This window comes from Emys orbicularis, chromosome 14 (assembly GCF_028017835.1).
Source record: "Emys orbicularis isolate rEmyOrb1 chromosome 14, rEmyOrb1.hap1, whole genome shotgun sequence".
Taxonomy (NCBI): Eukaryota; Metazoa; Chordata; order Testudines; family Emydidae; genus Emys; species Emys orbicularis.
Window position 1 is genome coordinate 39,853,662 of NC_088696.1, and position 26,724 is coordinate 39,880,385.

At 55.5% G+C, this 26,724-nt stretch overlaps 1 protein-coding gene across 1 annotated transcript; it reads left to right on the forward strand.

Moving 5' to 3' along the window:
- Positions 1–1,814: 1,814 nt before the first annotated feature.
- LCAT (lecithin-cholesterol acyltransferase) lies at positions 1,815–22,383 on the forward strand. The gene is made up of 6 exons (XM_065416731.1): positions 1,815–1,968; positions 12,869–13,025; positions 17,979–18,094; positions 18,726–18,821; positions 19,233–19,457; positions 21,746–22,383. The coding sequence occupies exons 1-6, from the start codon at positions 1,815–1,817 to the stop codon at positions 22,381–22,383; spliced, it is 1,386 nt and encodes a 461-aa protein (XP_065272803.1).
- Positions 22,384–26,724: the final 4,341 nt, after the last annotated feature.

A 26,724-nucleotide genomic window follows, 5' to 3' on the forward strand; every position in this document is an offset into this window, starting at 1 on the left:
GAACCCATCTCCTTGGCAGTGCAGGACCCACGAACACCCCACCCCAGGGTGCTCCATCTCTGGCTCCAGGGGGCTGCCCCAGCGGAGATCTCGGGTCTGGCACTAAGAACCAGTTCCCAATCCCGTCACTCACGAGCGCTCGGTCCGCCAGCGTGGTGTGCCGGGGGATAATGGGGCCGCCAGCCATTCAGGCGGCTTTACTGACCCATTATGTAAGTCCAACGGGAACGAAGCCACAGCCTGATGGTGACCAGAGCATGCAGCTCCCGCCTTTGGGCCCTCAGTACTGAGACGTCCCCCAGGGCAGAGCTGCCCAGGGCAGAGTTAAGGTTATGTGGGAGGGGTCACCTTAGCTCTGCAGGCAGTGATTTGCCTGCTGGGGTCCTGGGAATTGCACTTTCCGGGTCTGGAAGGGAACGAGCAGCAAGGGCTGGGCCCTGGAAATGCCAACTCCATGGGAGGGACGGGTTGTTGTTTTTTTGCATGTGACTGCACAGAGCCACTCCAAGCGAAAGCTATTGTGATATATACGCACAGCCGAGGAACTGCCATGCAGGCATAACCCACTGGCGGCTCCAGCACTCCCAGCCTGCTGCTTTCTGCTCAGGACTGGTGCTCGTCAGCAGTTCCTGAGGGACCGGAGTTCAGCAGCAAACGCCTTGCCGACCAAAATGCAAATGTTTGTGGAAATTCTTTGTGTCGGTGCCATTTTCTGGTTTTGAACTATTTTGTTTTGGGGGGGCGGGGCCATCCCCCCTTCTCTGTTCTTTACTCTCTTCACTGCTGTGGGGTGGGGGGAAACATTAACAAGGGAGCAAAAGTGAGTTTGCCCCACTAACGTTACATGAATTGTTTAAAAATCTTGTGTGCCCAAATTTTTCATCCAAAAAATTTACAGAAAATTTAGAACAAAATGAAAAACATCCATTGTGTGTGTGTGTGTGATTGTAGAAGGGGTGTGTGTGTGTAGAAGGCTGGGTGGGTTTGGGTGTAGAAGGGGGGTGGAGAAGGCTGTGTGTATATGTGTGGAAGGGGGTGTGTGTAGAAGGGAGGTGTAGAAGACGTGTGTGTGTGTGTGTATATATATATGATACACACACACACACACACACACACACACACACGAGTCTTCTTCACCTCCCTGACTTACCCGTTCTGGAGCAGCGCTGCTGGCTGTGGGCAGACTCCCCCCAGCCGTGGGGGCCGTGGGGCCTGCCCCCCGTGGGCAGTAGCAGCGTGGTCTGGCTGCTGTGTTGCAGAACAGCCCCTGCTGAGCTCCCGAGAGCCTGGGCTGTGCGGGACAAGTTAGTGCAAAGGCCACAGGCGGGGGCCCTGGGGCGTGACCCGTGGCCCAGAGACACCAGCACTGTGCAGGGCCGGATCCCTGCTGCCCCAGCGCCCTGCCCCGTGGGGTAACGCTCGGTAGCACCAGCCTGCAGTTGCTGTGTTCCCATGGGCGTGACCCCGCGCGGGAGGCCTGTGGTGGGGCTGGCCAGGGCTGTCAGGGGAGGGGCGCTGTCCCCAGCCCTCAGTGGGGGTCAGCTCAGGGAGACGCGGGCGCCCACTCTGGGTATCTCTGCCGTTGGGAGGCTGAGGGCTGGTTTCCAGGCGAGCCGAGAGCCCTTGGCTGCAGCGGGAGACTGGGGACAGTGTGTGCAGCGCTGTCACTCTGCCCTCCGTTCTCCCTCCCCCTCCCGTCCCCCTCTGGCTCTCCCCTCCCCCCCCCCCCCCGCGCCTCCTGGCCCGACCCGGTGCGCTGATAAAAGAAAAGGCTGTTTGCTCCGAGGTGCAGAGGGATCCCAGCTGGACCTGCCATGGGGCGCGCAGGCTTCAGGGCTCCGCTGCTCGCGCTGGCGCTGCTGCTGCTCCCGCAGCCCACAGCCCACTTCTGGCTCTTCAATGTGCTCTTCCCTCCCAGCGCCATGCCAGAGGCAGCCCCCTCCAACAGCACCCCGCCCGTGGTACTCGGTAAGGTCACAGCAGCACGGAGACACCCCCCATTCCCTGGGGGCTCTGCTTGAGTGCTGGGGGCAGCCTGCACCCTGCGCGCGGAGAGCTTTGGGGGAGACAGAGCCGGCCAAGGAGCCCGGCCTGGCCAGCTCAGGACAATCCTTTGGAAGGATTGTGTCATTCGTGTGCCAGGTGCTGCAGCCACAGAGCAGGCAGGTCTCTGCCCTGGGACCCAGCGTGGGGACAGGACGGAGAGCTGGTGCGGGGCCTTCCTTGTGCTTTCCTCTCTCTCCTGCTGTTCAGTTATTCATCGGTCCCTCTTCCTGCACTGCGCCCTCGGCCCATCCTTCTTCCTGAGCCGCTTCCTGCACTGCGCCCCCGGCCTCTCCCTTTTCCTGCGCCGCTCCCTGCACTGCGTCCTCTGCCTGTCCCTCTTCCTGAGCCACTTCCTGCACTGCGCCCACTGCCTGTCCCTCTTCCTGAGCCGCTCCCTGCACTGCGCCCCTGGCCTCTCCCTTTTCCTGCGCCGCTCCCTGCACTGCGTCCTCTGCCTGTCCCTCTTCCTGAGCCGCTTCCTGCACTGCGCCCCCGGCCTGTCCCACTTCCTGAGCCACTTCCTGCACTGCGCCCCCGGCCTGTCCCTCTTCCTGAGCTGCTTCCCGCACTGCGCCCCCGGCCTGTCCCACTTCCTGAGCCACTTCCTGCACTGCGCCCCCGGCCTGTCCCTCTTCCTGAGCTGCTTCCCGCACTGCACCCCCGGCCTGTCCCACTTCCTGAGCCGCTTCCTGCACTGCGCCCCCGGCCTGTCCCACTTCCTGAGCCACTTCCTGCACTGCGCCCCCGGCCTGTCCCACTTCCTGAGCCGCTTCCTGCACTGCGCCCCCGGCCTGTCCCACTTCCTGAGCCACTTCCTGCACTGCGCCCCCGGCCTGTCCCTCTTCCTGAGCTGCTTCCCGCACTGCGCCCACTGCCTGTCCCACTTCCTGAGCCGCTTCCTGCACTGCGCCCCCGGCCTGTCCCACTTCCTGAGCCACTTCCTGCACTGCGCCCCCGGCCTGTCCCTCTTCCTGAGCCGCTTCCTGCACTGCGCCCCCAGCCTGTCCCACTTCCTGAGCCACTTCCTGCACTGCGCCCCCGGCCTGTCCCTCTTCCTGAGCTGCTTCCCGCACTGCGCCCCCGGCCTGTCCCACTTCCTGAGCCGCTTCCTGCACTGTGCCCCCGGCCTGTCCCACTTCCTGAGCCACTTCCTGCACTGCGCCCCCGGCCTGTCCCTCTTCCTGAGCTGCTTCCCGCACTGCGCCCCCTGTCTGTCCCACTTCCTGAGCCGCTTCCCGCACTGCGCCCCCAGCCTGTCCCTCTTCCTCCGCTGCGCCCCTGGCCTGTCCCTCTTCCTGAGCCACTCCCTGCACTGCGCCCCCAGCCTGTCCCACTTCCTGAGCCGCTTCCCGCACTGCGCCCCCGGCCTGTCCCACTTCCTGAGCCACTCCCTGCACTGCGCCCCCAGCCTGTCCCTCTTCCTGATCCGCTTCCCGCACTGCGCCCCCGGCCTGTCCCACTTCCTGAGCCACTTCCTGCACTGCGCCCCCGGCCTGTCCCTCTTCCTGAGCCACTCCCTGCACTGCACCCACTGCCTGTCCCTCTTCCTGAGCCGCTCCCTGCACTGCATCCTCTGCCTGTCCCACTTCCTGAGCCGCTTCCTGCACTGCGCCCCCGGCAGGGCCAGCTCTAGCATTTTTGCCGCCCCAAGCAAAAATGATTCGCCTCTTACAATTGATATGCGTACTTCCACCTTTTCATGTTCTCTGTATGTATAAATATCTTCTGTCTGTGTGTTCCACGCTATGCATCTGAAGAAGTGAGCTGTAGCCCACGAAAGTTTATGCTGAAATAAATTTGTTAGTCTCTAAGGTGCCACAAGTACTCCTGTTCTTTTAACTGTTTTTATGCCAGTGTGAGCCCCACACTGACAGCGAGGCCACCATTTCTTGGCAGGAAAGGCGTTTGGCACCTGGGCCCAAATCCGCATCGGTATTTAGGCACCTTTGCGGTTCTGGGCCTTTCTGCCCCTCCACTTGCTCATCTGCACTAGTGGCACGTCCATCACAGGGCCGGTGTAGTGCCTCTGACTGGTTGGGATGAGGTTCCAGCTGTCACTGACACCAGGGATTGTATGTCTCTGGTTCGTGTGAAGAAGAGCGTGTCTCGTCCCCAGATTTACAGCCGGGGTTCTCTGCGTAAAGCTGGAATTTTCTGTGGATTGTCAGCTACGTTGATTCCTTAATGAGTTACCATTAATTAATAATGGGAGTGTTAAGAAATCTTGGTGGCCATCTTTCCCCTTTTCCGACTTTCTTTCGCCAGCAAGTGGCTGCTTTCCTATTCACGTTGTTCAAACTCTTGGTGCGCTCGTGATGAAAGTGCGCTTGCAGAAATGATGGCGCAATTAAGCAAACTGATTAGCGGTTGTTTCCTGTCACTGGAAACCACTAAATTCAATTTTCCCTTACACAAAAGTGGCTGCAATTTCACATAATTTACATGAGGCCCAACATTGTAGCTACTCAGGCTCTCAGTAGAAAGACAAGGTGGGTGGTGAGGTAAATTATCTTCTATTGGACCAACTTCTGTTGGTGAGAGAGACAAGTTTTCCTGCTTACTCAGCAGAGAGGGCTACTGGGGGCGAGTGCCCCCTAGCGGTTACTGTCTCCCATAGTTTCCAATGGAGCTGAAGCCATTGGCAACCTCAGGGAAGATGGCTGCCACGTCTCTAAACTACTTATAAGGCCTCTACTTCCACAGTGTCTGTGCACCTCATAATTGGGGAGGGATGTCATTAGCCCCATTGTACAGATGGAGAACTGAGGCACACAGCAAGTGCCCTAGATCACCCAGAAAGTCTGTGGCAGAGAAGTGACTGAAACCCAGGACACCTGAGTCCCAGGCACAGGCCCTACCACTGGGCCGTCCCACCTCTCCAGCTTCAACTCAGCCAACATGTGTCAAAAGTGCGGGACATGGCTGACCTAGGGATCACTGTTCTTTGCTGTATCTTGCACCAGCACTGACCGTTTTAACTGTAAACGCTTTTAAACGCTGTTTTCTCCATTTGTGAATTATACAGACGTTGGCGCTTTCGTTTGTTTGTTTTTAAGACAACGGGCAACCAGAAATTCCATCACGTGCAGCTAGCAGGGTTTGAACCCTCAATCGTCACATCCCCCACACAGAGCTCTTGCATGTGAACTAAAGGGGTACACTTCAGGTGGAGCCTAGGGGGTCTGGTCCCACAGTTTGCCAGCGGGTCACACAGGTATTTGATAGACAGCGGTAGAGTGCTGGGGCTCAGGGCCCCTGGGTTCCAGTCCTGGCTCTGTGTTCTCGTGGTTTGAAGTTACAGTGATTAACGACAGCACAGCTGCTAGATCAAAGAGCCCTCTGGGTTCAGAAATCTCCTTCCCACATGAGTACTTACAGACCCTGATCAAATCACCTCTTAACCTTCTCTTATAGATTGAAATACTTGAGTCTCTCACCGTCAGGCAGGTTTTTCCAGACCTCAGATCATTCTTATGGCTACGCTCTGAACCCTTGCCAGTTTTTCAACATCCTTTTTGAAGTGTGGACAACCACTGGACACAGAATCCAGTAATGGTCCCACCTGTGGCATATCCAGAGGTAACATCACCTCCCTACTCCGCCCTGCATGTGCGGCACTTACCCTCTTAGCCAAAGCCTTGCCCACCCCTAGCTTGGAAGGAGCATTCCCACGCTCCACAAGGGAAGCCAGCCAGAGAGGCCTGCCCGGTCATGTCGCCCAGTGGGACTGGGCTGGCGTTTTTCGTGGAAGCTGCTGCGCTGTTTGTTCTCACACTGCCGCTGGACTCTGCCCTGTTTGTCTGACCCCATGCACAGCTGGGAGGGGCTGTGTTTGATGAGTCATGCTGTCCCAGGGCAGAGACCGGCCTCAGCTGGAGTGATGAGAACATCCGACTGGAAGAGACCTGCTGGGTCACTGAATCCAGTCCCTGCCATCATAGGCAGCCCCATCATATCATCCCACTCATAAAGCTCCAGCTTCAAACCAGCCCCTCTCAGCCCTCCTTTGCCTAGGCTAGCCGAGCTCTTCCAGTCTCCTCTCATACGACAGGCCCTGCATTCCCCTGATCAACCTAGTAGCTCTTCTCTGCACCTGTTCCAGTTTGAATTCATCCTTCTTGAACACAGGTGACCAGACCAGCACACACTATTCCAGATGAGGCCTTACCAGTGCCTTGTACAATGGCATTAATACTTCCCTATCTCTCCTGGAAATGCCTCGCCTCATACATCCTAGAACCGCCTGTCTCTGCAGTCAGGGTGTGGGAAGAAAGCCCTCAGTCTGTGGTCATGTGTGTCCGAAAGGCCACCCCAGGGATGCTGTCATCTCCCCTGAGGGGATGGCATGTGGGTGGCATGTTCCGTGTATTTGATATGTACTGACATGCGAGAAAACACCATTCTGAGCTCCCTGTGTGAGTAGTATATGGGAGGCGTGTTGGAAGCATATGATCAGCATATGGGAGGTGAGTGGGCGGCGTTTGGGAGGTGCCTGGGTGGCATGTGAAGGCTGTGTAGGACATGTTTGGGCAACATGCCAGTGGTGTGTGGATGGTGTGTGGGAAGCATGTAGATGGCATGTGGACAGCACGTGGGAGGCATGTGGATGGCATGCTGCCTCTGAGCAAGTCGTGTGTGTGTGTGTGTGTGTGTGTGTGTGTGTGTGTGTGTGTGTGTGTGTGTGTGGAGAAGGGTTGTGTGCCCTGTCCCCGGCGAGGAGGCAGAGAGATGCAGTGACTGGGGGCCCGGCCTGCCCTAGTGCGTCACTGGTACAGGCTGGGCAGAAGGGTTGTGTGCCCATCATGTACAGGTCAGAACTCAGACTGCTGGCAGACTTGCTCAGAGGGGACTGGGGCAGCTGTTCGAGGCCGGCAGTGTGTTCCAAGAGCTACACCAGGGGTCCCGCTCCAGAAGGGGACTATTTTTAAATGCTATGGCCTGGTTGGAGCATTTGAGGAGACAGGTGAGAGGGGAAACTGAGGCAGCATGCTGCTGCGCCACCCCAAGCTACAAGGAGGGGCTTGGAAGGCGAGCACCCAGCCACACTGTCCAAGTGGGGGTAAGGATGCCCCACCCGGGTCGTACGCTGCGGCATGCATTGACGACATTATCATCTCCAGGCAGAGCTGGGAAGACCACCTGAGGCACGTATCAGTCATACTACAAGCCCGTCAGGAGGCAGGGCTCACAGCCAACCCGACCAAATGCTGGCTGGCCCGGCGAGAGGTGACCTACTTGGGGTACCAAGTAGGAGTGGGGCGGTTGAGACGACTCATTGACAACGTGCAGGCCCTGGCGCAATGTGCCACCCCCATGACAAAACACCAGGTACGGCGCTTCCTCGGCCTCGGGGGCTACTACCAGCACTTCATACCCAACTTCGCTACCACCGCAGTGCCCTTGACAGACCTGGCAAGGAACACCAACCCAAGGAAGGTCCCGTGGTCGGTGACCTGCGAGAGGACCTCCCAGGAGCTAAAGGAGCAGCTGAGCTGAGAACCCATGCTCACCCACCCTGGCGTCACCAAGAAGTTTACATCCCAAACAGAGACCTCCGAGGTGGGCCTAGGTGCAGTGCTACCCCAAAACATTGATGGGGAAAAACATCCAGAGTGTGCCTCAGCAGGAAGTTGTTCCTCCGAGAAACCACCTACTCAGTCATCGAGAAGGAGGCCCTAGCAGTGAAATGGGCCATGGATGCTCTGAGGTGCTACTTGCGGGGGAATGAATGTCTTTCGGCAAGTGACCGACCATGTGCCGCTACAATGGCTGAACACCACGAAAGACACCAACCCCTGGATTATGCGGTGGTACCTCTCCCGGCAGCCGTACAGCTTTGAAAGCCTTCACCGGGTAGGGTAGGATCATGAAAACACAGATTTTTTTTCTCAAGAGATTGTGGGCACAAGAACCACAGGACCATGCCCCAGCACCGATTCTGAGGGAGGGAGGTTTGACAAGGTGTATTAACCCCTCACTGGACAGGACGGGGGTAAGGAGCAACTCTGGGCTCAGGAGGCCCCACTTCTCCTCCCATGCTGACCATGCGCTGGTTGGAGGCAAGGTTTAAAAGGCAGCTGGACAGCTCGGTCAGGGCTAGGTAGGAAGTGACTCAGGGAAGTTGATGCACGGCACCATGGGGTGAGCAAGAGCCTCCCAGGGCCCTGGGTCAGAACCCATGGAGTGGGAGGGCCCAGGTTCCCCTACCCCACCTGAGAACTGCACCCATAGGTGCAGCACTTCCCACTTGCTGCCCGTGAACTGAACCCACTAGGTGGGGTTGCAGCTGAGAACTGTACCCATTAGTCAGTGCTGCCCTCGAGAGCAGCATCTAGTAGGCAGGGCTGCCACCAGAGATGAGCCATCGGATGTACCTGCCACCTTAGGCCCTAACTGCTAGGCAGGAGACGCTGCCTCCTGTCCACACCCCATAGTATGTGTCCATCTGCGGTGACAACCTCACATGACCACAGGGAAACCTCTTGGGACCCCACAGCTGTTTGCAACCTTTGTTTCCCTTCACAGAGAAGCACTGCATCATTTTTAATGAAATGGTGGTAGCTCCTGTGACCCAAAATCATGCTGAGTTTTTTATTTTGCCTTATCTGTCTCTTTATACGTCAGAGTCACTGGGGACTACAAGTCCCCAGTGACTCTGACATCCGTTTCTAACAGTGCAGGCACTCTTGCTTTCAGTTTTCCGTTGGATGAAATGTCAGCAGGTGACAGCCCGTGCTTCCTGGCATTCAGAGAACGGCAACTAAAATGATTAGGGGTTTGGAACGGGTCCCATATGAGGACAGATTAAAGAGGCTAGGACTTTTCAGCTTGGAAAAGAGGAGACTGGGGGGGGATATGATAGAGGTGTATAAAATCATGAGCGATGTGGAGAAAGTGAATAAGGAAAACTTATTTACTTGTTCCCATAATATAAGAACTAGGGGCCACCAAATGAAATTAATGGGCAGCAGGTTTAAAACAAATAAAAGGAAGTTCTTCTTCACACAGCGCACAGTCAACCTGTGGAACTCCTTGCCTGAGGAGGTTGTGAAGGCTAGGACTATAACAGGGTTTAAAAGAGAACTAGATAAATTCATGGAGGTTAAGTCCATTAATGGCTATTAGCCAGGATGGGTAAGGAATGGTGTCCCTAGCCTCTGTTTGTCAGAGGGTGGAGATGGATGGCAGGAGAGAGATCACTTGATCATTACCTGTCAGGTTCACTCCCTCTGGGGCACCTGGCATTGGCCACTGTCGGTAGACAGATACTGGGCTGGATGGATCTTTGGTCTGACCCAGTACGGCCGTTCTTATGTTATGTTCCTTGGTGCCTTTCCATAATTTAACATATGGATCAGAGTCTGACTCTGCAGCCTTTTTCAGTAGGCACTTTATAATTCTGACACCATCTTCCACCTAAACCCCTGGATTAGGGACTGTGGGGACTAGCAGTTACACGTCTAAACCTGTACTTCGCTGCAAACTGCTTAAATTCATGCCCACTAAACCGCAGCCTGTTGTCAGATATTAGCATGTCAAGTATACCACGTCTAGCAAAAATAAATCTGATATGCACCATCACCTGCTTGCCTGTAGTATCTTCTAGTAAGGCTGTCTTAGGGAAGTGAGAATCATCGTCTAGGACAAGTACAAAGTTTTTTCCAGCCAACGTAAACAAATCTATGCCTGCCGTGCTCCAGGGGGGCCAGTTTTTCCTATGCCACAACATAGGCTCTTTTGCTTGACTTCGCTTGTATTTTTGGCATATGCAACAAGCCTTGACAGGTTCTTCAATGTCACTGTTCATTTGAGGCTAGTGTAAAACATCTCTGGCCCTTCTCCTAGAGTTGTCAATCCCTAAATAATCTTCATGTATCCTTGTTAGCATATGTTTCTGTAACACCTTAGGAATCACCATCCTGGTGCCTCTAAACAGGACCTAGTAGTGACAAACCCACTTCAATTGGAAATCGCCTTCATTACTTTCTGCAGGGTCTCATCCTGAGCCGTCGGTGCAGCAAGCACAGTCCGCACTGCATCTGAGAGTGGACAGTCTTTTGTCCCAGGTCCCGATCATGACCTGGTCTCTTATCAGGTGCTCAGTTAAAATGGCAAGACTGGCTCTTCAGTCTTAGCTCAGTCACAAACTTCTCTTGGATTCACCTTCTTTTTGTTCTCTCTGCTTAAAAACATCTCTCCTAGGTTTCATTTGGACTTGGAGTGCACCACTCCTCACCTTTCTGAGCTACAGTTCCATAGTTAGCCTCCCCTGCCTGAGCTAACAGCGCTTCAGAACCAGCTGCTGTGGGAAATAAGGCTACCTTCTTCTTTGCTGGTGCCCATCGCCCGCAGATAGAGTCAAGCCCGGTTTAAACCTTCTCCAGTTGTTTCAGCTCTGCTGGGGCTTTGGCCTGCTCCATTCTTCTACTCAGGGTCTCTTCTCCGTTTGTTTTATCGCTGGTACCACGTGGGGTTCAGTGATCACACAGTGCTTGTCAGAACTCTGCTATAGTCAGTGTCTGAGCTCTAGCTGCCCAGCACTGCATAACATGAGTCTCTGCACACTCCAACAACTGGCTCTTGCCAGAGCCTTTTAAAGGTACACTTCCCCACAGGCTGGGTTTCACCCATGGAACTTCCCCGGTCCCAGGAGCATCAGCAGGGCCTGGCTTGGAGTTCAACTGCTGGATGTTAGACCCTACAGAGCTAGAACTGAGGCCCGTGGAGGTTCTGGGTTTCTGACACCTCCACATTGCCATGGGAGGCTTAGGTGAGGTACCCACAGGAGGACCCTGTGAGGCTGAGCTCAACAGAAAGTACCGCCCAGTGGGACTGGAGTGGCAGCCCCTCACAGTCCCCCTGATTGGCCGATACCAGTATATAAACCAGGAAGCCATGAAGGGGAACTGACTGAGTAACAACACAGACTGACTGCCTGCACTCCAGACCCTGTGCTCTGGCTTCTGGCCCTGGTTTCACCCATGGAACTTCCCCGGTCCCAGGAGCATCAGCAGGGCCTGGCTTGGAGTTCAACTGCTGGATGTTAGACCCTACAGAGCTAGAACTGAGGCCCGTGGAGGTTCTGGGTTTCTGACACCTCCACATTGCCATGGGAGGCTTAGGTGAGGTACCCACAGGAGGACCCTGTGGGGCTGAGCTCAACAGAAAGTACCGCCCAGTGGGACTGGAGTGGCAGCCCCTCACAGTCCCCCTGATTGGCCGATACCAGTATATAAACCAGGAAGCCATGAAGGGGAACTGACTGAGTAACAACACAGACTGACTGCCTGCACTCCAGACCCTGTGCTCTGGCTTCTGGCCCTGGTTTGCCCTCGACTTTGCTATTCAATTGCTGTCTGTAACCTGGAGCCCGATCTCCTGGTAATCCTCCTGATGCCTGACTCAGTCCACCCTCTGACCCGCCTCACACTCTGACCTCCCGGTACCTGACCCCTGCTCTGACCGCCCTCGTCCCAGTGGTGACACTGTAGCCAGAGCAGCCTCCTGCCTCGTCCCCTCCTGTGCCCGGGTCGGTCTCCCCGTGGCCCTGGTGTCCCAGCACCCTAAACCCCCCTGGATGAGTTGGTGTCCTAGGACAGTCCGTGAGTCTCTGAACAGGCCGGGAGCACAGAGCAAGCACTGGGGGTCCGACTCCGGACCGGAGTCTTCAGTCCTGTCCGCATCCCCGGGCACAGCTCCTCGGGTTGCCAGCCCATCCCCCCCGTCGGGCTGCTGGCAGAAGCTCTGCCCGGCCCGCCGCCCTTGAGCTCCGTGATAACCTTTGGAGTCCCAGTTACAAATTCCCTTAATAATTATCTAATGTTCTTGTGTGACATTGTGTCCCGGCGAGCCTGGGGCTCATGAGGGCCGGACACATAGCTAGAGGCTGGTGGGCTGGTGGCATAGCATACAGCTAGATCACCACCCACAGCTCTGCTGGTGCCCCTCAGTCCCAACTGCAGCCACCCAGCTCTGCCAACAGCCCTCAGTCCCCACCCAAGGGCCCCCCTGCCTCAGCCCTGGGCTGCTTTCCTCCTGCCAGGCTGAACTGGGGAGGAGTCGATTAACCATGGCAGGAGCCCCAGCTCCACTGACCAGTCACAGTCTCGCTGCCAGCTTTGCGCCACTGGCTTTTCTGAAGTCCCCTCAACGATTGACTAGTCCCGATACTCCCCCCGTGTTTTTGGGGAGCCAGGGATGCTTGGCCTGCCGAAAACGGCTTTGGGGCTCATCCGAGAGAGGATCAAAGTGACACCCAAGTGCTGCCAGGGGAGAGCGGGCCACCACAGTGCAGCAAGAGCCTGCAGCCTGCACCAGTGCCCAGAGAGACACACCCACGTAGGGTTTCAAACCAGGGTGAGCTGCACCCATGTAAGTCACCCATTATTATACCAGTGCTGCGTGTCTACACTGAGGGGCTGCAGGGGGGCAGCTACATTGGTGCAACCCCTGTGCAGCCATCCCTGCCTGGCACCTGTGTGGTCCCTGCCCCCCTACAGGTGTCCCAGCCTGAGCACGTCCCTGCCTGGCACCCGTGTGGTCCCTGCCCCCCTACAGGTGTCCCAGCCTGAGCACGTCCCTGCCTGGCACCATGCGGGCCCCACCCACCTAGGAGAGCCCTAGCCTGAGGGAGCCCCATGGTGACACGAGGCAGCAGGGATGGGCTCTGGCAGGTGCAGCCCTCCGGGCACTGCCAATGCTTCCTGAGGGCTGCTGTGGAGCCAAGGCTGCCCGGCAGCCCCCACGCAGCAGAGCCCAGGACCTGTCGTGCTGGGCGCTGGGGTCTGACTGGCTGCTTCCCCTCTGTCTCTGGTGCCTGCAGTGCCTGCGTGCCTGGGGAACCAGCTGGAGGCCAAGCTGGACAAGCCGAACGTGGTGAACTGGATGTGCCACCGCAAAACTGAGGACTACTTCACCCTCTGGATCAACCTGCACATGTTCCTGCCGCTTGGCGTCGCCTGCTGGATCGACAACACCAGGTACCTGCCCGACCCCACCCCGGAGCTCCCCCTGCCAGCCCTAGCTCGCTGGTGCCGGGCCAGCTGGCCCCATAGCCCACTGAGGACAAGGGGAGCCCTTCGCCTGGCATCAGGGGCATTGGATGGACCCACTCACCCAGCGCCTGCCACCTCGCCATTGAGTGTCGCCCTCCCTCCACACTCGCAGCCACATCAGGCCAGGTCCATCCAGGGCTTTAGTCAGGGCTGCGGGGGACCCAGTAGCCAGGGCCGCCTGGAACTCCCAGTTACCTCAGCGAAGACAAGATTCTCCTGTGAGCACAGAGCCGTGACACCAGCTCAGAGCCCCGGGGCGGGAGCCCTGGCCATGGCAGCCTGCTCGGCCCCCAAGCTGCGCAGGCTCCTTGCCCTGGGGACTGAGCCCCACGAACGCAGGGAGGCGGCATGGAAGGAGGTCAAAGTGGGAGCGGTGGGAATCTGGAGAGTCCCTTGAGGACTCAGCTAGTGCTGGGGTAAAAGCCCTGCTCCCGGGAGGGACAGGGGAGCTGGGAGAGCCACAGTGAGACACAGCACCCCAAAGAGCAGCAGCTCTGCCCCATCCCTCTGTAGGGCCCTGGTGCAGCCATGCCTGAAATGCTGCATCCTCTTCTGGGCCCCTCCGTCCCAGAAAGCCATCCCCAGGTGGGAGCGATGGAGAGGGAAGCAGAGGAGGTTCACGGGCCGGGAGGGATGGGCTCTGGGGAAGGGCGAAGTGTGGCCACTTGGCTGGGACTGGGGGCTCCTCAGAGGGACATGGTGAGGGTCTGCAAATACCTGAAGAGCAGGGAGAAGGTCTGTAAAGTGAGACAGGGTGTGGCGAGGCCTAGATGTGAGCACTAGGAAAATGGAAGTGGAATTAAGGAAAGCTCCTGGCCAGTGAGAGCTCCCATAAATCTAGCTCTTATAAATCTAGAGCCATGGGCTTGCAAAGGCAGGCCACTGAACTCTGACTAGCCCACCTCATTGAATGGTTTCTTAACCTCCGTAGGTGTTATATTCACAGCATACAAACTGAAGTTAGACATGGCTTTATTTCTTAGCCTCCAGAACCCTACCGCACCAAAACCAGAGAGAGACAAAGCAGGCTGCTCCCTAAGGCAGAGGGGCCCAAATTACTCTAGGTCAGCTCTTTGCAGTCTGGCTGCTGAAGACTCTGATCACACACTTCCCTACCATGCCCCCTAGCCTGCAAGCAGGCTGGGGAAAACCCCTGAGAACGTAATGTGATAGCTTATAATTTTAACAGTTTCCAATACACCATTTCAGGCCCTGATTCTGTGTCCTCCCATCTGCATCCAGTGTGGGGTTAGGAGGACTGAGGGGCTGTAAGCAGGGTCCTGCTGTTCCCATGCAGCAGAGATTCAAGCTCTCAATTTGCATGGAGAATACACTGCCTCTTCACCAGCTTCCATTACACCACCTGGGAGCGAGGTGCATTTCCTGGAGATCTGCAAGTGACCCATTACCTTGTTAAAATGGGCCTTTTAAGAAATGTTCTATATCTGACCCTTTTCCCATAACCCTCTAGTTCCCAAATGGCTGGTTTGTTCTCAGTCAGTTTGCATGCCACTAAAATTTACCACCAACATTCCTTCACTGTTCATCTAAGGAAGTTAGATTGTAATTAAGCAATGTCAATCGGTGCTTTTCCTATCTTGGTCACCATTTGCCCTTACTCCCATTCCTGGTAACTGGTCTGTCTCTGCATTCCTTCCCCGAGGCACGCTCTAGCCCAGGCTTTGCACGCTCCCAGCCTCTGCCCTGTGCTGTGTGGGTGTTCCACCACGCTGGTGCAGCTTCTGGGGCTATCAACAAAGACAAAAGACATGGACAGACATGAGCTGCCCCAAGGGGGGCTAAGGCTCTCTCTTCAGCTCCTTCTGGGAAGCTTTGGCCCCAACTGGGCTCACAGGCTAATACGGAAGAATAGTCCCATCAAAAGTGGATCAGCGTCGTGACCCTCCTTTTCTTCAGGGAGGAGTTGTAGGGCAGTGGTCAGCTGAGGAGCTCCTGCCTTGCTCCAGGGGCTGAGGACCAAAGATCTGCTCTCCCACCAGCTGTGCTGGGTTTGCCCTTTTTAAGTTCCTCCCTCCAACTCTGATGCCTCTCACAGGTGTGATGGGGTGGGGCCACTCGAGCCCACAAGAACTCATTAACCTGTGCTACCCAGTGTGGGGTCTGTATACCCCATCACAGGAACCAAAGCTACCAAATAGGATTGAAGATTTAAAAACTAGAATGATGTAAAATTAACATGGACCACATTACATGGATTAAAAACTGGCTAACTGATAGTCTCTAAATGTAACTGTAAATGGAGAATTGTCATTGAGGAGTATGTTTCCAGTGGGGTCCAGCAGGGATCGGCTCTTGGACCTACGCTATTTAAAATTTTATCAGTGGCCTGGCAGAAAACATAAAATCATCACTGATCAAGTTTGCCGGTGACCCAAAAATCAGGGAAGTGGTAAATAATTACTAGGACAGGTCACTGAGTCGGAGCAATCTGAATCTCTTAGTAAACTGGCAAATAAACTTAGTCGTATTAAAACACACATATTTTAATACAGCTAAATATAAATGTCTACATCTAGGAGCAAAGAATGTAGGCCACACTTCTAGGATGGGGGACTCTATCTTGGGAAGCAGGGACTCTGAAAGAGATTTGGGAGTTGTGGTGGATGATCAGCTGAACAGGAGCTCCCAGTGTGAAGCTGCGGTCAAAACAGCTAGTGCAGGCCTGGGATGCATCAACAGGGGAATTCTGAGTATGAGCAGAGGTTATTTTACCTCTGTATTTGGGACTGGTGCGACCGCTGCTGGAATCCTCTGTCCAGTCCTGGTAGCCACAGTTCAAGAAGGATGTTGATAAATTAGAGAGGGGTCCAAAAAGAGGCATGAGAATGATTAAAAGATAAGAAGCTGCCTTGTTGTGATAGACTCGAAGAGCTCAATCTATTTAGCTTGACAAAGAGAAGGGAACAACGATTTAATAATGTAGCAGGGAAAGGTCTAACTCGATCCGATGGCTGGAAGTTGAAGCCAGACAAATTCAGACTGGAAATAAGATGTCAATGAGGGTAATTAACCGTTGGAACGATTTAGCAAGAGGCGTGGTGGATTCTCCATCATTGGCAATTTTTAAATCAAGATTTGATATTTGTCTAAAAGACCTGCTCTAGGAGTTATTTTGGGCCAGTTTCTGGCCTGTGCTCTACAGGGGGTCAGACTAGATGACCCAAGTGGTCCCTTCTGGCCTTGGGATCTCGGAGTCTGTGACGACACTCATGCCCACAGTAAAGACGGACACTATGTGGCTAGTGGAAGAGGCGTCCCTAGCGGATAGCTGCTGTTTCCCTTTGTTTCCAACGGGACTGGTGCCACAAGCTGCCTTTGGGAAAATGGCTCCTGTTCCTCAGAGGTTTTGCTGGTGCCTTCGGTCTCTTCACTGTAGTGTCAGCGTTGGACAAGCCAATGTTTTAGAGCTCCTCTAGTTCAGGTGATAAAGGTCTGGCCTGGGATCTATTCCTGGCTCTGGGAGGGGGTGTGGGCTGGTGGTTAGCGGCAGTATTCTGAATGGTAGCATGTCTGCGACTGGGGTCTGCTGTTAGAGACCTGGGTTCTATTCCCAGAGTGACCAGAGATCGCCTCAGTTACCTCATTTGTACAACAGGGAGGCTGGCTCTTACCTACTCCCGGCCCCAGGCGTTGCTCAGGACTCAGGGCTGTGACACACATGCAAATATAAACAGATGTGAGTAGACGAGGTGAGAATTGATCTCATGGTCTCCTGGCTCCCACCACAGTGCACCTTCCCCGAGGCTGTTTTAATGAGGACCGCTCCCCCCGTTTCGGCTAGGCTGTGGTACACTTGAGGGCTCTGCTAGCCGTGTGAACGTGAGGCTGCCGCTGAGTCGAGATTGCCAGATTGTTTCCAGCGGGTCTGAAGCCGCAGACTGCGCTCAGGGAAGAGGGCTGCCCCCTGTGTTCTAGGGTCAGGAAGCTGTGAGAAGAGGGCTCATGTGACGGAGCTCGGCTCGGCTGGGAAGAGACGGCCAAGGTTCCCGGGGTTGAGACGCTCTGAGTTCCAGGGCCGGGGGCTCTCCAGCTTCTGTTAAAGCTGTGCAGCTTGGACGGAGACTCCTGTGCTCTGGGAGCCAGGCCTGGCCTGGCGGGCACAGGTCAGAGATCAGCACTCGACAGGCTCCGTTGTGCTGGAGTTGGGAAGGGTAGAGATGGATTTACCAGGCCTCTCCATGCAAGCAATTAACCCCCTCTTCCCTGCAACCTCAGACATGGGCGCTCCCTCCTCGTCCCCACACGCCGGGGGGAGGGGGGGGTCTGGAGGGCATCCCTGCCCCCCCAGACCTGAAATCCTCCTACATAAACAAAACAAAACCTTTACCTTGGAGGGGTCAGGCTGGTCAGTGTGGCAAACCCTGAAAAGCCAGGAAATGCCAAGTTATGGGGCACCTCTTCCCCATCCCCTAACCCCTCACAGCAGGTCTTCTGCATTGTCACCAGGGATTTCTGCCTCTAGCTGACCAGGACTCATCTCTGCCCATTGCAACGCACCTGACCCGCTCTAGTTCACCTGGGAGGGCTGGGGCCGATGCAGGGATCCCTGGGTGAGATCCTCTGGCCCATGATATACAGACTGGTCACAATGCGCTCCTCAAGCCTTAATACCCATGAATAACACAAAATCTTAACAGCCACCTCATCGGCTATTCAGGGCTGACACGTGCCCTGCGGCGAGCAATGGGCCATAGAAACAAGCCCTCTCCACAACCCCCATCCAGAATTCCCAAGCAGGGTGTTTCCCATGAGGGATGGGGGTTGCCTGGATTTCTGTCCCCACCCAGAGGCTTCGCCTTTGTGCTCTGGCGGGGTGGATCTGCCACCCACCTGCCATCTCCTGTCCTGTCCCTGCAGAGTGGTGTATAACCGCAGCACCGGCAAGATGTCCAACGCGCCTGGGGTGCAAATCCGCGTGCCCGGCTTTGGCAAGACCTACTCCGTGGAGTACCTGGACAAGAGCAAGCTGGCAGGTAAGGGGCGCCCTTCTCGTGTCCAAGGCGAGGGGTCCCCGTGGTCTGGGGGGAGCTCCCGAGGGTGCTGATCCTGCTGCTGGTGCCCAGCAGTAGAAAAGGGTCCCTAGCTGCTGCAGGATTTGCCCAGGCCTGGCTTTGCAGGGCTCTCTGAAGCCCAGGACCATTACCCTTTATCCCTGAATCTGTCCCAGCTCCGGGACCCTTGCACATCCAGACCCCACAGCTGGGAGGGGGCGGCGGGAAGCTGAGGGCCAGGGGAGGCAAGATCTCTGCAAAGCCCACGGTGCAGTGACCCGTGTCTGAGAGGAGAGGGCTGTACAATGCCACTCGGCATAACCATCCCAGGGAGTGAGGGGACCCAGAGCACAATGCCCAGAATGCACTGAGCCAACGCCTCTGGCCAGAGGAACCCAGACACTGGGCAGGCCAGGCAGGAGCTTGCCCACAGCCAAGAAGCGGGAGGAATGCAGTCTGCCCCCAACTCCCATGCTATGTCTCTAGAGCCTCCCAACCCCCACCCTGTACCTCCCTGGACCCCCACAATCCTTGCCCTGTATCTCTGGGGGTCCCCCTACCTCCATGCTGTCTCTCTTGGGGTCCCCCCAATCTCCGTGCTGTCTCTCTGTAGGTTACCTACACACCCTGGTGCAGAACTTGGTGAACAACGGCTACGTGCGGGACCAGACGGTACGGGCTGCCCCCTACGACTGGAGGATTGGGCCCAGTAAGTGCAGGGTTGGGACCAGCTTCCATCTCAGCCCAGACAGCCAGGGAGGGAGGCGGCAGGGCACCCACACAGACAGCTTGGCGCCCAGGGAGAGCCCCGTGCCCAGGAGGGAGACCAGACCAGAAAGCCTGGCAGGGAGAAGGGTGGGAGAGCCTGAAAGAGACACCCTTGAGGGGAGGGGGGGCCATGCTGGCAGAGATGTGGGAGGAGGAACCCTGCAGGGAGTGATTCTCTCGTGGGGGGGGCCTGTATGAGTGCCCCCCAGTGCGTTTCCTCTTCTGCCTCCACTGGAGGGTCCAGACCTGGGTTACTGTGTCTCATTGTACCAGGGTCTAGGGACCTGCCCCCGGCTGGGCTCCTGCTGGCCATGGCTGGCCTGCCCATGGCACGATGCCCCTCTCTCCCCAGACCAGCAGCCCGAGTATTTCCAGAACCTGAAGGCGCTGATTGAGGAGATGCATGACACCTACCAGAAACGGGTCTTCCTGCTCGGACACAGCCTGGGCAACCTCAACATCCTCTACTTCCTGCTGCAGCAGCCCCAGGCCTGGAAAGATCGGTTCATCGCGGGCTTCATCTCCCTCGGTGCCCCCTGGGGCGGGGCCGTCAAGTCCATGCTCGTCCTGGCCTCCGGTGGGTGATGGCGCCCACTGTCCGCTTCCTGCCTTCCTTTCATGGAGTAATGGGGAGGTGTGAATCTGTTGTAGAGCCCCCAGGGTGGGCAAAGATCTGCAAACGGCTCCATCAGGAGCTCGCCAACCACCTGGTGTCTGACGGCAGTGCCCCTGAGGGAGCACAAGTCCAGTCACAGGGAGCCCGCCCAGGGTTTGCTGTGGGTAGCATTGCCGCATTGGCCAGGGACGAGCACTTCAGAGCAGGCGGGGAGGAAATGCCTGTCGTAGAAAGGGAACAACAGTAAAAAGACTCCCACTGAAGCTCTACCTGCTATTGGCTGCATGTACCACGCACACCCTCCTCCCAATTCACTCCACTTACAGCTCCTTGGGAAACAGTTCCCTCCCCCCCGAATAGCCCCTCGCCTGGTGGTTAGGGCACTCAGCTAGGATGCAGGAGACCCAGGTTCAAGATCCTGATTTGGGGGCATTTGAACTAAGCTCTCCCTCCTCCTAGGTGAGAGCCCTAATCAGCAGGCAAGGGGCTATTCTGGGGCAGGGCTCTCTCAGGCTCTCCTGTTGAAGTTCTTCCACTTTGTATAAATAATCCCTGGGCCAGAGAAACTGACTCTATAACCCTGCATCAGGGCACACCCCTAGAATGGCAGAACGTGAACCTGTGTCTCCTACAGCCCAGGTGCACACCCACCCCAGTGGCCTACAGAGTCTGGTTGCTTTGTTCTCTGGCCTGATGACTTGTAGTTATACAACGGGGCCCATTGGCTGGTCTGGGGTAGGTCTCTCTCCCCACCAGAAATTCCATTGTGACCAGCGTCCTCTCCTGATGAAAGCTGCATCGCAGCCAATATGTTCCTGCAAAGAGTCCCCATTGAAACAAATCAACGTTTCCCAACAAAAAACATTTTGTCGAGAGTTTTTTTGACCAGCCCTACACCCACCCTCACTCACCAACTGGCTCCATTCCCCCACACCCCACCCTGCCAACACAGCCGGTCCCCTCTCCATTGTGTCTGTACTCTCTTTACACCACGTTCCGAAGATGAGGAAACCAACAGATACAGCTAGGGTCCAAAGAACGAACTAAGCAAGGACTAGCTCTGTGTATACACTGCTGCTCTGGCAGGGCTCGGGTGGCTTCTGCTGCAGAAGACAGGGAGGTCTTTTAAACTATTTCCTCTACATTACACCTCCCCACTCTAATCCTCCCCCCAGCCCTACCCCCACAAGTTCAGAAACACCCCCCCACACACCTTCTTCCCTGAGACACAGAACCCCTCGACTTCCTACCCAGTCTCTCCCCCATTCAGAACACCACTGAGCCCTCACCCAGTATTGTCAACCCCAGACATTCAAAAATCATGAGTTGGGCTTAAAAATCATGACATTTTGAAAAAAAAAGACATTGTGGGTGCTTTTCCTTTGCCTTCTGCTCTCTGTGCCTTTAGTACTGCGTTAGAGTCACGTTTCCATGCCTTTCTCCACAGCAAGGAGGGTCAGAAACTTACTTTTGGTTTAAAGGACGCGGATATTCTCTGGAATAATCACAGGACTCCAGGAGCAGGGTCTTTCCAAAATACACCAAATATGACAAGACTCGCAGGAAAACCAGGAGAGTTAGCTGTTCTGACCAACACCCTTGGAAACACCCTGCCCCCGCAACACACACACAGAGCCGGCTTAGAAAACCTAACACAGGCTTAGGACCGTTTCCCTTCCTGCCGGACACCCAGCACCACCAGCTGAGAAACTCCCCCAGCACAAAACCTTGTCCCCATCCCCCCCAACACACACACTTCTGGTCGGGCTTAGAGAAGCAGGGACAGGTGCCCAGCAGGGAAGGACTGTGGCTGTAAGGAGTGGTGTGGGGGATTCATAGGGAGCGCTCTCCCCTTAGAGTTAGTGCTGACCCCAATGCCCCAGTGCGGTGCAATAGGGTGCTGTGCTGCAGCAGGGCAGGGTGCTCTGTAGGGGGCGCTCTCCCCACGCAGTCAGGACTGACCCCAGGGCTACAAGGTGCTGAGGGCTGTGCTGCTGGATGTTCCATCATTTGGATTAGCCAATAATCCAATAGTTTTACCTCAAAACAATATTTCTCTTGGGCTCCTGCCCTGAATTACAGCGCATCTGTTGAGCAGCAGCTTTGCCCCCCCCCCCGCCCCCCAGTGGTGGCATTTCAGCAGTGAATGATCTCTGTATATATAGTCTGTACACTGCTTTGGGACCCTTGGGACATCTGTTAATTTTGCTAGAGCTGCTGTTCCTGATGAGTGCCCGTGTGAATTGCAGGAGATAACCAGGGCATCCCGATGGTCACAAACATCAAGCTGCGTGAGGAACAGCGCATGGCCACCACAAGCCCCTGGATGTTCCCGACCAACATAGCCTGGCCCGAATCACACGTCTTTATCTCCACGCCGTCCTACAATTACACGTACCGGGACTACCGGCGCTTCTTCCTCGACGTCAACTTTGAGGATGGCTGGTACATGTGGAACGACACCAAGGACCTGCTGAAGGGGCTGCCTCCCCCTGGCGTGGAGACCTACTGCCTCTACGGCACGGGCCTCCCAACAGTGGAGACCTACATCTACGATGAGCACTTCCCCTATGAGGACCCCGTGGACGTGGTCTATGGGGACGGGGACGACACCGTCAGCACCCGCAGCATGAAGTTGTGCAGCCGCTGGGCCAAGCAGCAGAAGCAGCGAGTGCATGTGATGGAGCTGCCGGGAGTGGAACACCTCAATATGGTTTTCGACAACCAAACACTGAGCTACATCAACGAGATACTGCTGGGCAGCTCCCAGGCCAGTGCGGAGGAGCAGGGAGGGCAAAAGCCCCTCTTCCCACCCAACCCAGAGCCAACACGGGCCAGGAAGAACCTCTCTGGTCAGAGGGCCACTAAGGACCCCAAAATGAACTGAAGGCAGCGGGGGTCAGCTTTGCTCCCGACCGACTGCCCTCCAGCAAAGGGTTCAAATCCGAGTGCGTGTGGAGGGCAAAGCAGCACCCACTCCTGCTATGACTGGCTTTTGTGTTGTGAATGGTGATTAATTACACATTAGAGGCTTGTTACTTGCATATTAGCAGATGGGTAATTAACTACATTGCCAGCTAATTCCATCACGCTGGCAGGTGTCACCATGACACTACCATCACTGGCCAGCTAGTGTAATGCCGACAGACCCTGGTTGTTGGCAGACGGGATCGAACCTGGGACCTCTGAAGTAGATGAGCCTCTACTGCATGAGCTAAAAGCCACGTGGCTCTTAGCCAAGGCTGTAGCAGACTCATTAATCTCTAGGTGCCACTAGCCAGAGACAGACCACCACACTCATCAGGCCACTTTGGCCACAGGGCAATCCCAGCCTGTGCCAGGTCTGAGCTGGGTTCTGCAGCAGGCAGGCTTGGATTTGCACCCAAGAAATCTGAGCCCAAGGGGCGCTGCAAAGCAGGGGCCTTTGTGGGGCCTCACTGAGAAGCTGAGCTGTTCAGCTCAAAGAGAACGAATCCTGCCCCCATCCTAGAGCCGGAGAGCCACAGGTAACTGAGTGCCTGTGACAGGCCCTGTGAGGCTGACTGCAGTGAGGGGCCAGTGCCCCACGTCTGGGGTCCCACCAGGCTGTGCACAGGGACCAAAGGGAGCACGTTCAGACAGCATCTGCCATTGCACAAATGGTCTCTGTTCTCTGCAGTAACTGTGCAAAGTGCTCCGCTTCCAGGCATGCCCTCATTGCCGGCTGCAGCGGGCACACACCTCTGGGGCCGGGCCTTTGCTAACTGCTGCCATCACAAGCCCATCAGCACTAGGCCTAGTGGGAAGCATTGCTGCAGCAGACTGAGAGCTGCCTCTGGCCTGTGAGAGAAGCACCTCCCTGGAAATATCCGCTGGAGCAGGGGGCTAGCCCCTGCATAAAGCACTATGAGGCCAGGCTAGGATCACTCCAGCCAGCCCAGGCCAGGGCTTGCAGAGCATACACTGGCCTTGACGTGCTTGCCCAGGGCACTGAGGAACACTGTGCAAACACCTCTTTGCCAGAGGCGCCCGTTTCTCTCTCCGAAGGTGTCGGAGTCCCAGGAGAGCCTGTTGAGCATACTGCTGAGAGGATCCAAATGTTGAATCCCCGTGTGCTTTAAGCCGCTGGAGTCTGAACAGAGCCCAGGCACTGCCCTTACTGGGGGTCTCTAGACCCCTCTTGGGGTGCAGATCCTCTGTCTTAGCACCCCGTCACCATTGCTCTTTACTAAATCGCACCAGAAATGCACAGGTCTATGCAAAAACACTAAACCTCCACGCTGTTCCCTGCCTCAGTATCCTCACCACTCCCGAGCATTCTTTGAGCTGGGGTCAGAGTCCTCTAGAGGCATCCAGGGTCCTTCTCCTGCAGTGCAAGGCTGGTCTCGCTCCTCCCGCAGGTCAGCGTGCTCTGACCTTAGTGGGTCCTGCACCTAAACTGGGCTCCCGTCCCACTGCTATGAGCCTGCCCATCTCTTTCTCTCTCCTGGCCAGAACTCCCTGTGCAGCTCTGTAACTCTTCCCCGACCCACTCCAAACATTGTGGGTTTTAAGGTCCAGCATCCATACCTTAGGGGCTTTCTTCTGGATTGGGGGGTCTTCCACCCTTCACATGCAAGCCCCCTCTTACAGGGTTGGGGGAAATTGATTTTCCAGCTTCATCCAAGCTCCTTAGCATACCCTGTCATGCGGTTCCACGACCTGTAACCAGTCTCCTGGGAGTGCCCCTGTGGTGGGCTGGGCCCCGAGGTCCCACACCGTTCCACCGGGGCAGGCCTGTGACCTCCAAGACTCTGAGACTGGGCTGTGGGCACCAGTGACCCCGTCTCTCTTCGTGGCTCCCTGCACCGAATCCAGCCCAGCCAGACTCCTGTGGGAGATCTGTGCTGTCCCCCGTCAGGGTGCAGTGCTCTCAGTGAGTATCCACAGCGACACAGGCAGCCTCTCCAAACCACGCACCATCGATTGGTCACCTGGCTACAGAATCTGAACACACCGGGGTTAGCTCAGAGAGGCAGAAGTTAAGCCATAGTCCACCCTGGCTAAGCCATGATGGGCCAGCCAAGCTGTGATGGACTCATCTCTGGTGCTAGTCTCTGTCCTTGTTCCTGAGTCCCTCCAAAACGGCCACCCCAATTCCAGCCTTCTGACACCCTCTCTCCAGCTCAGTTCCCAAGCCCCACCTGCTGGGTTTCATGTGTTAGGTGTTGATCATTCAGTCCTTGGGTCGTCTCTCTGTCTTGTTGGACCCCTGAATTGAGCCAGTTCTTCAATGACTCTCTTCATTCCAGAGACAGCGAGGTGACACTCACACCTCCTGCACTGTTCCAAGAGCAGTGTTGGCCGTTTTACACCCACTGGGTAGCAATGCAACATAGAGGGAAACTGAGGCACACATAGTATTTATAAAAATATTACAGAAAATTCCCACTTTGTCATATCTCTTCCCCCTTCAAGACTGAACTGAGCAGGGTTACTTTAACCAGTGAGCTGGGAAAGTTTGAACACACAAACATTATTCATAGATGCCACAGCCTATTTCCAGTATTGCCAAATGTTCAAAAATCATGAGTCAGGCGCACCAAAAATCATGAGATTGGCTTTAAAATCATGAGATTATGTAAAAATAATAGATTGGGTGTTCTTTTTATTGCCTCTTGCTTTTTGAGCCTTTAGGTTGCACTGCGGTCACATTTGGAAGCTTTCTCTACAGCCACGAGGGCTAGAAAGTTACTTTTTCTTTAAGAATGAAGGCTGAAATCATCACACCTCCACTTGACCTCAGGAGGTGGGGCTTTAAGGAAAACAATAATTATCATGAGACGCATGACAAAATCATGAGAGTTGGAAACACTGTATTTCCGATCCCTTGGTAGCTGTCCTACCAGGCACTTTCATGATTCTTACAGCACAGTTTCTAATCAATCAAACTTCCAATACATAATCCAGAGCAGTTTCACATCCTCCCTTAGGTCTGGTCTGTTGGATGGCACCAGCAGGATGCACATGGGGAGTTTTCATTCTTTTGCCACCCCAAAACTGTTGGGTTTGAAACTGGGATGGAGCCCTGCCACCGCCTCCTTGCCCTCGTCTGCCAGGGAGCGAGGAGGGCAGTAAACCCACATTCCTGCATGTGTCAGCCATCTTGGCTGTACCCTGGGGTGTTCTTATCTTATCCTTTGCTTGGGGTAGGAAGTGACCCCTTGAGCATTTGCGGGGGAGGATGGGGGATCAGTGTAGATTTGTCCCTCTGCAAGGTAGGTCTTAACCCAGCCATATGTCTGTGGCTCTGGTGTAGGGTGACCAGATGTCCTGATTTTATAGGGACAGTCCTGATTTTGGGGTCTTTTTCTTATATAGGCTCCTATTACCCCCCACCCCCTATCCCGATTTTTTACATTTGCTGTCTGGTCACCCTACTCTGGTGATGCACAGTGCCCCCTACATTGGCAGGCCCCCTCTGGAGTTGTGTTCCAACCCCAGGGCTGTGTGTATGCAAGGGACCCATTTCCCATTTTGGGGTTAATGTGTTGCCCTCACCCCCAGGACAGAGTCCTCCCCACCCCCGGGTGGGCTGTGATTCCGGGTCTCTTGGTTAAGAGAACCCACCATGGCCACGACCACACTGTGATGATGTGTCCGTTACCAGCAATGGCCTTCCGGCTGCTTTACCCTTCTATGGGGCTTCTCTTACCTGTGGACAGGACAACCATGTTTGGCAATCCCCCTTCCCTGCCTGTGTCTCCCCACACTCAACAGGGGGCTCAGCGACCGCAGGGCTCAACACGGCTTCTGCTTTCCTAGTCAGGGTTGGCCATGAGCTTGCTCCCGTGGTCACAGCATCAGGCTTGAGGCAATTATGCCTCAGCCAGTGGAGAGGGTTTCAGGTCATTCTTCTGCCCCATTCACACTCAGGTGTCTAGCTAGACAGAACGTTGTCTTGAGCTTCACAGCCTTTCCTTTGTGTTGCAAGCAAGCGGGGGAGGAATCGAGTCCTGTATCAGCCATTCCATTATATTGCCCAGGATCAATGTCAGACCACCTGGCCATCCCATTTACGCTTTTGAAATATTGGCACAACATTTGCTTTCTTCCAGTCTTTTGGCATTTCCCTGGTTTGCCAAGACTTATTGGAAAGCAACATGAATGGTGCAGTGAGCGCCTCAGCCAGCTCTTTTAAACTCTTGGGTACAAGTTATCCAGACTTGCAATCTAAAAATATCTAACTTTAGTAGCCCTTGTTTAACAT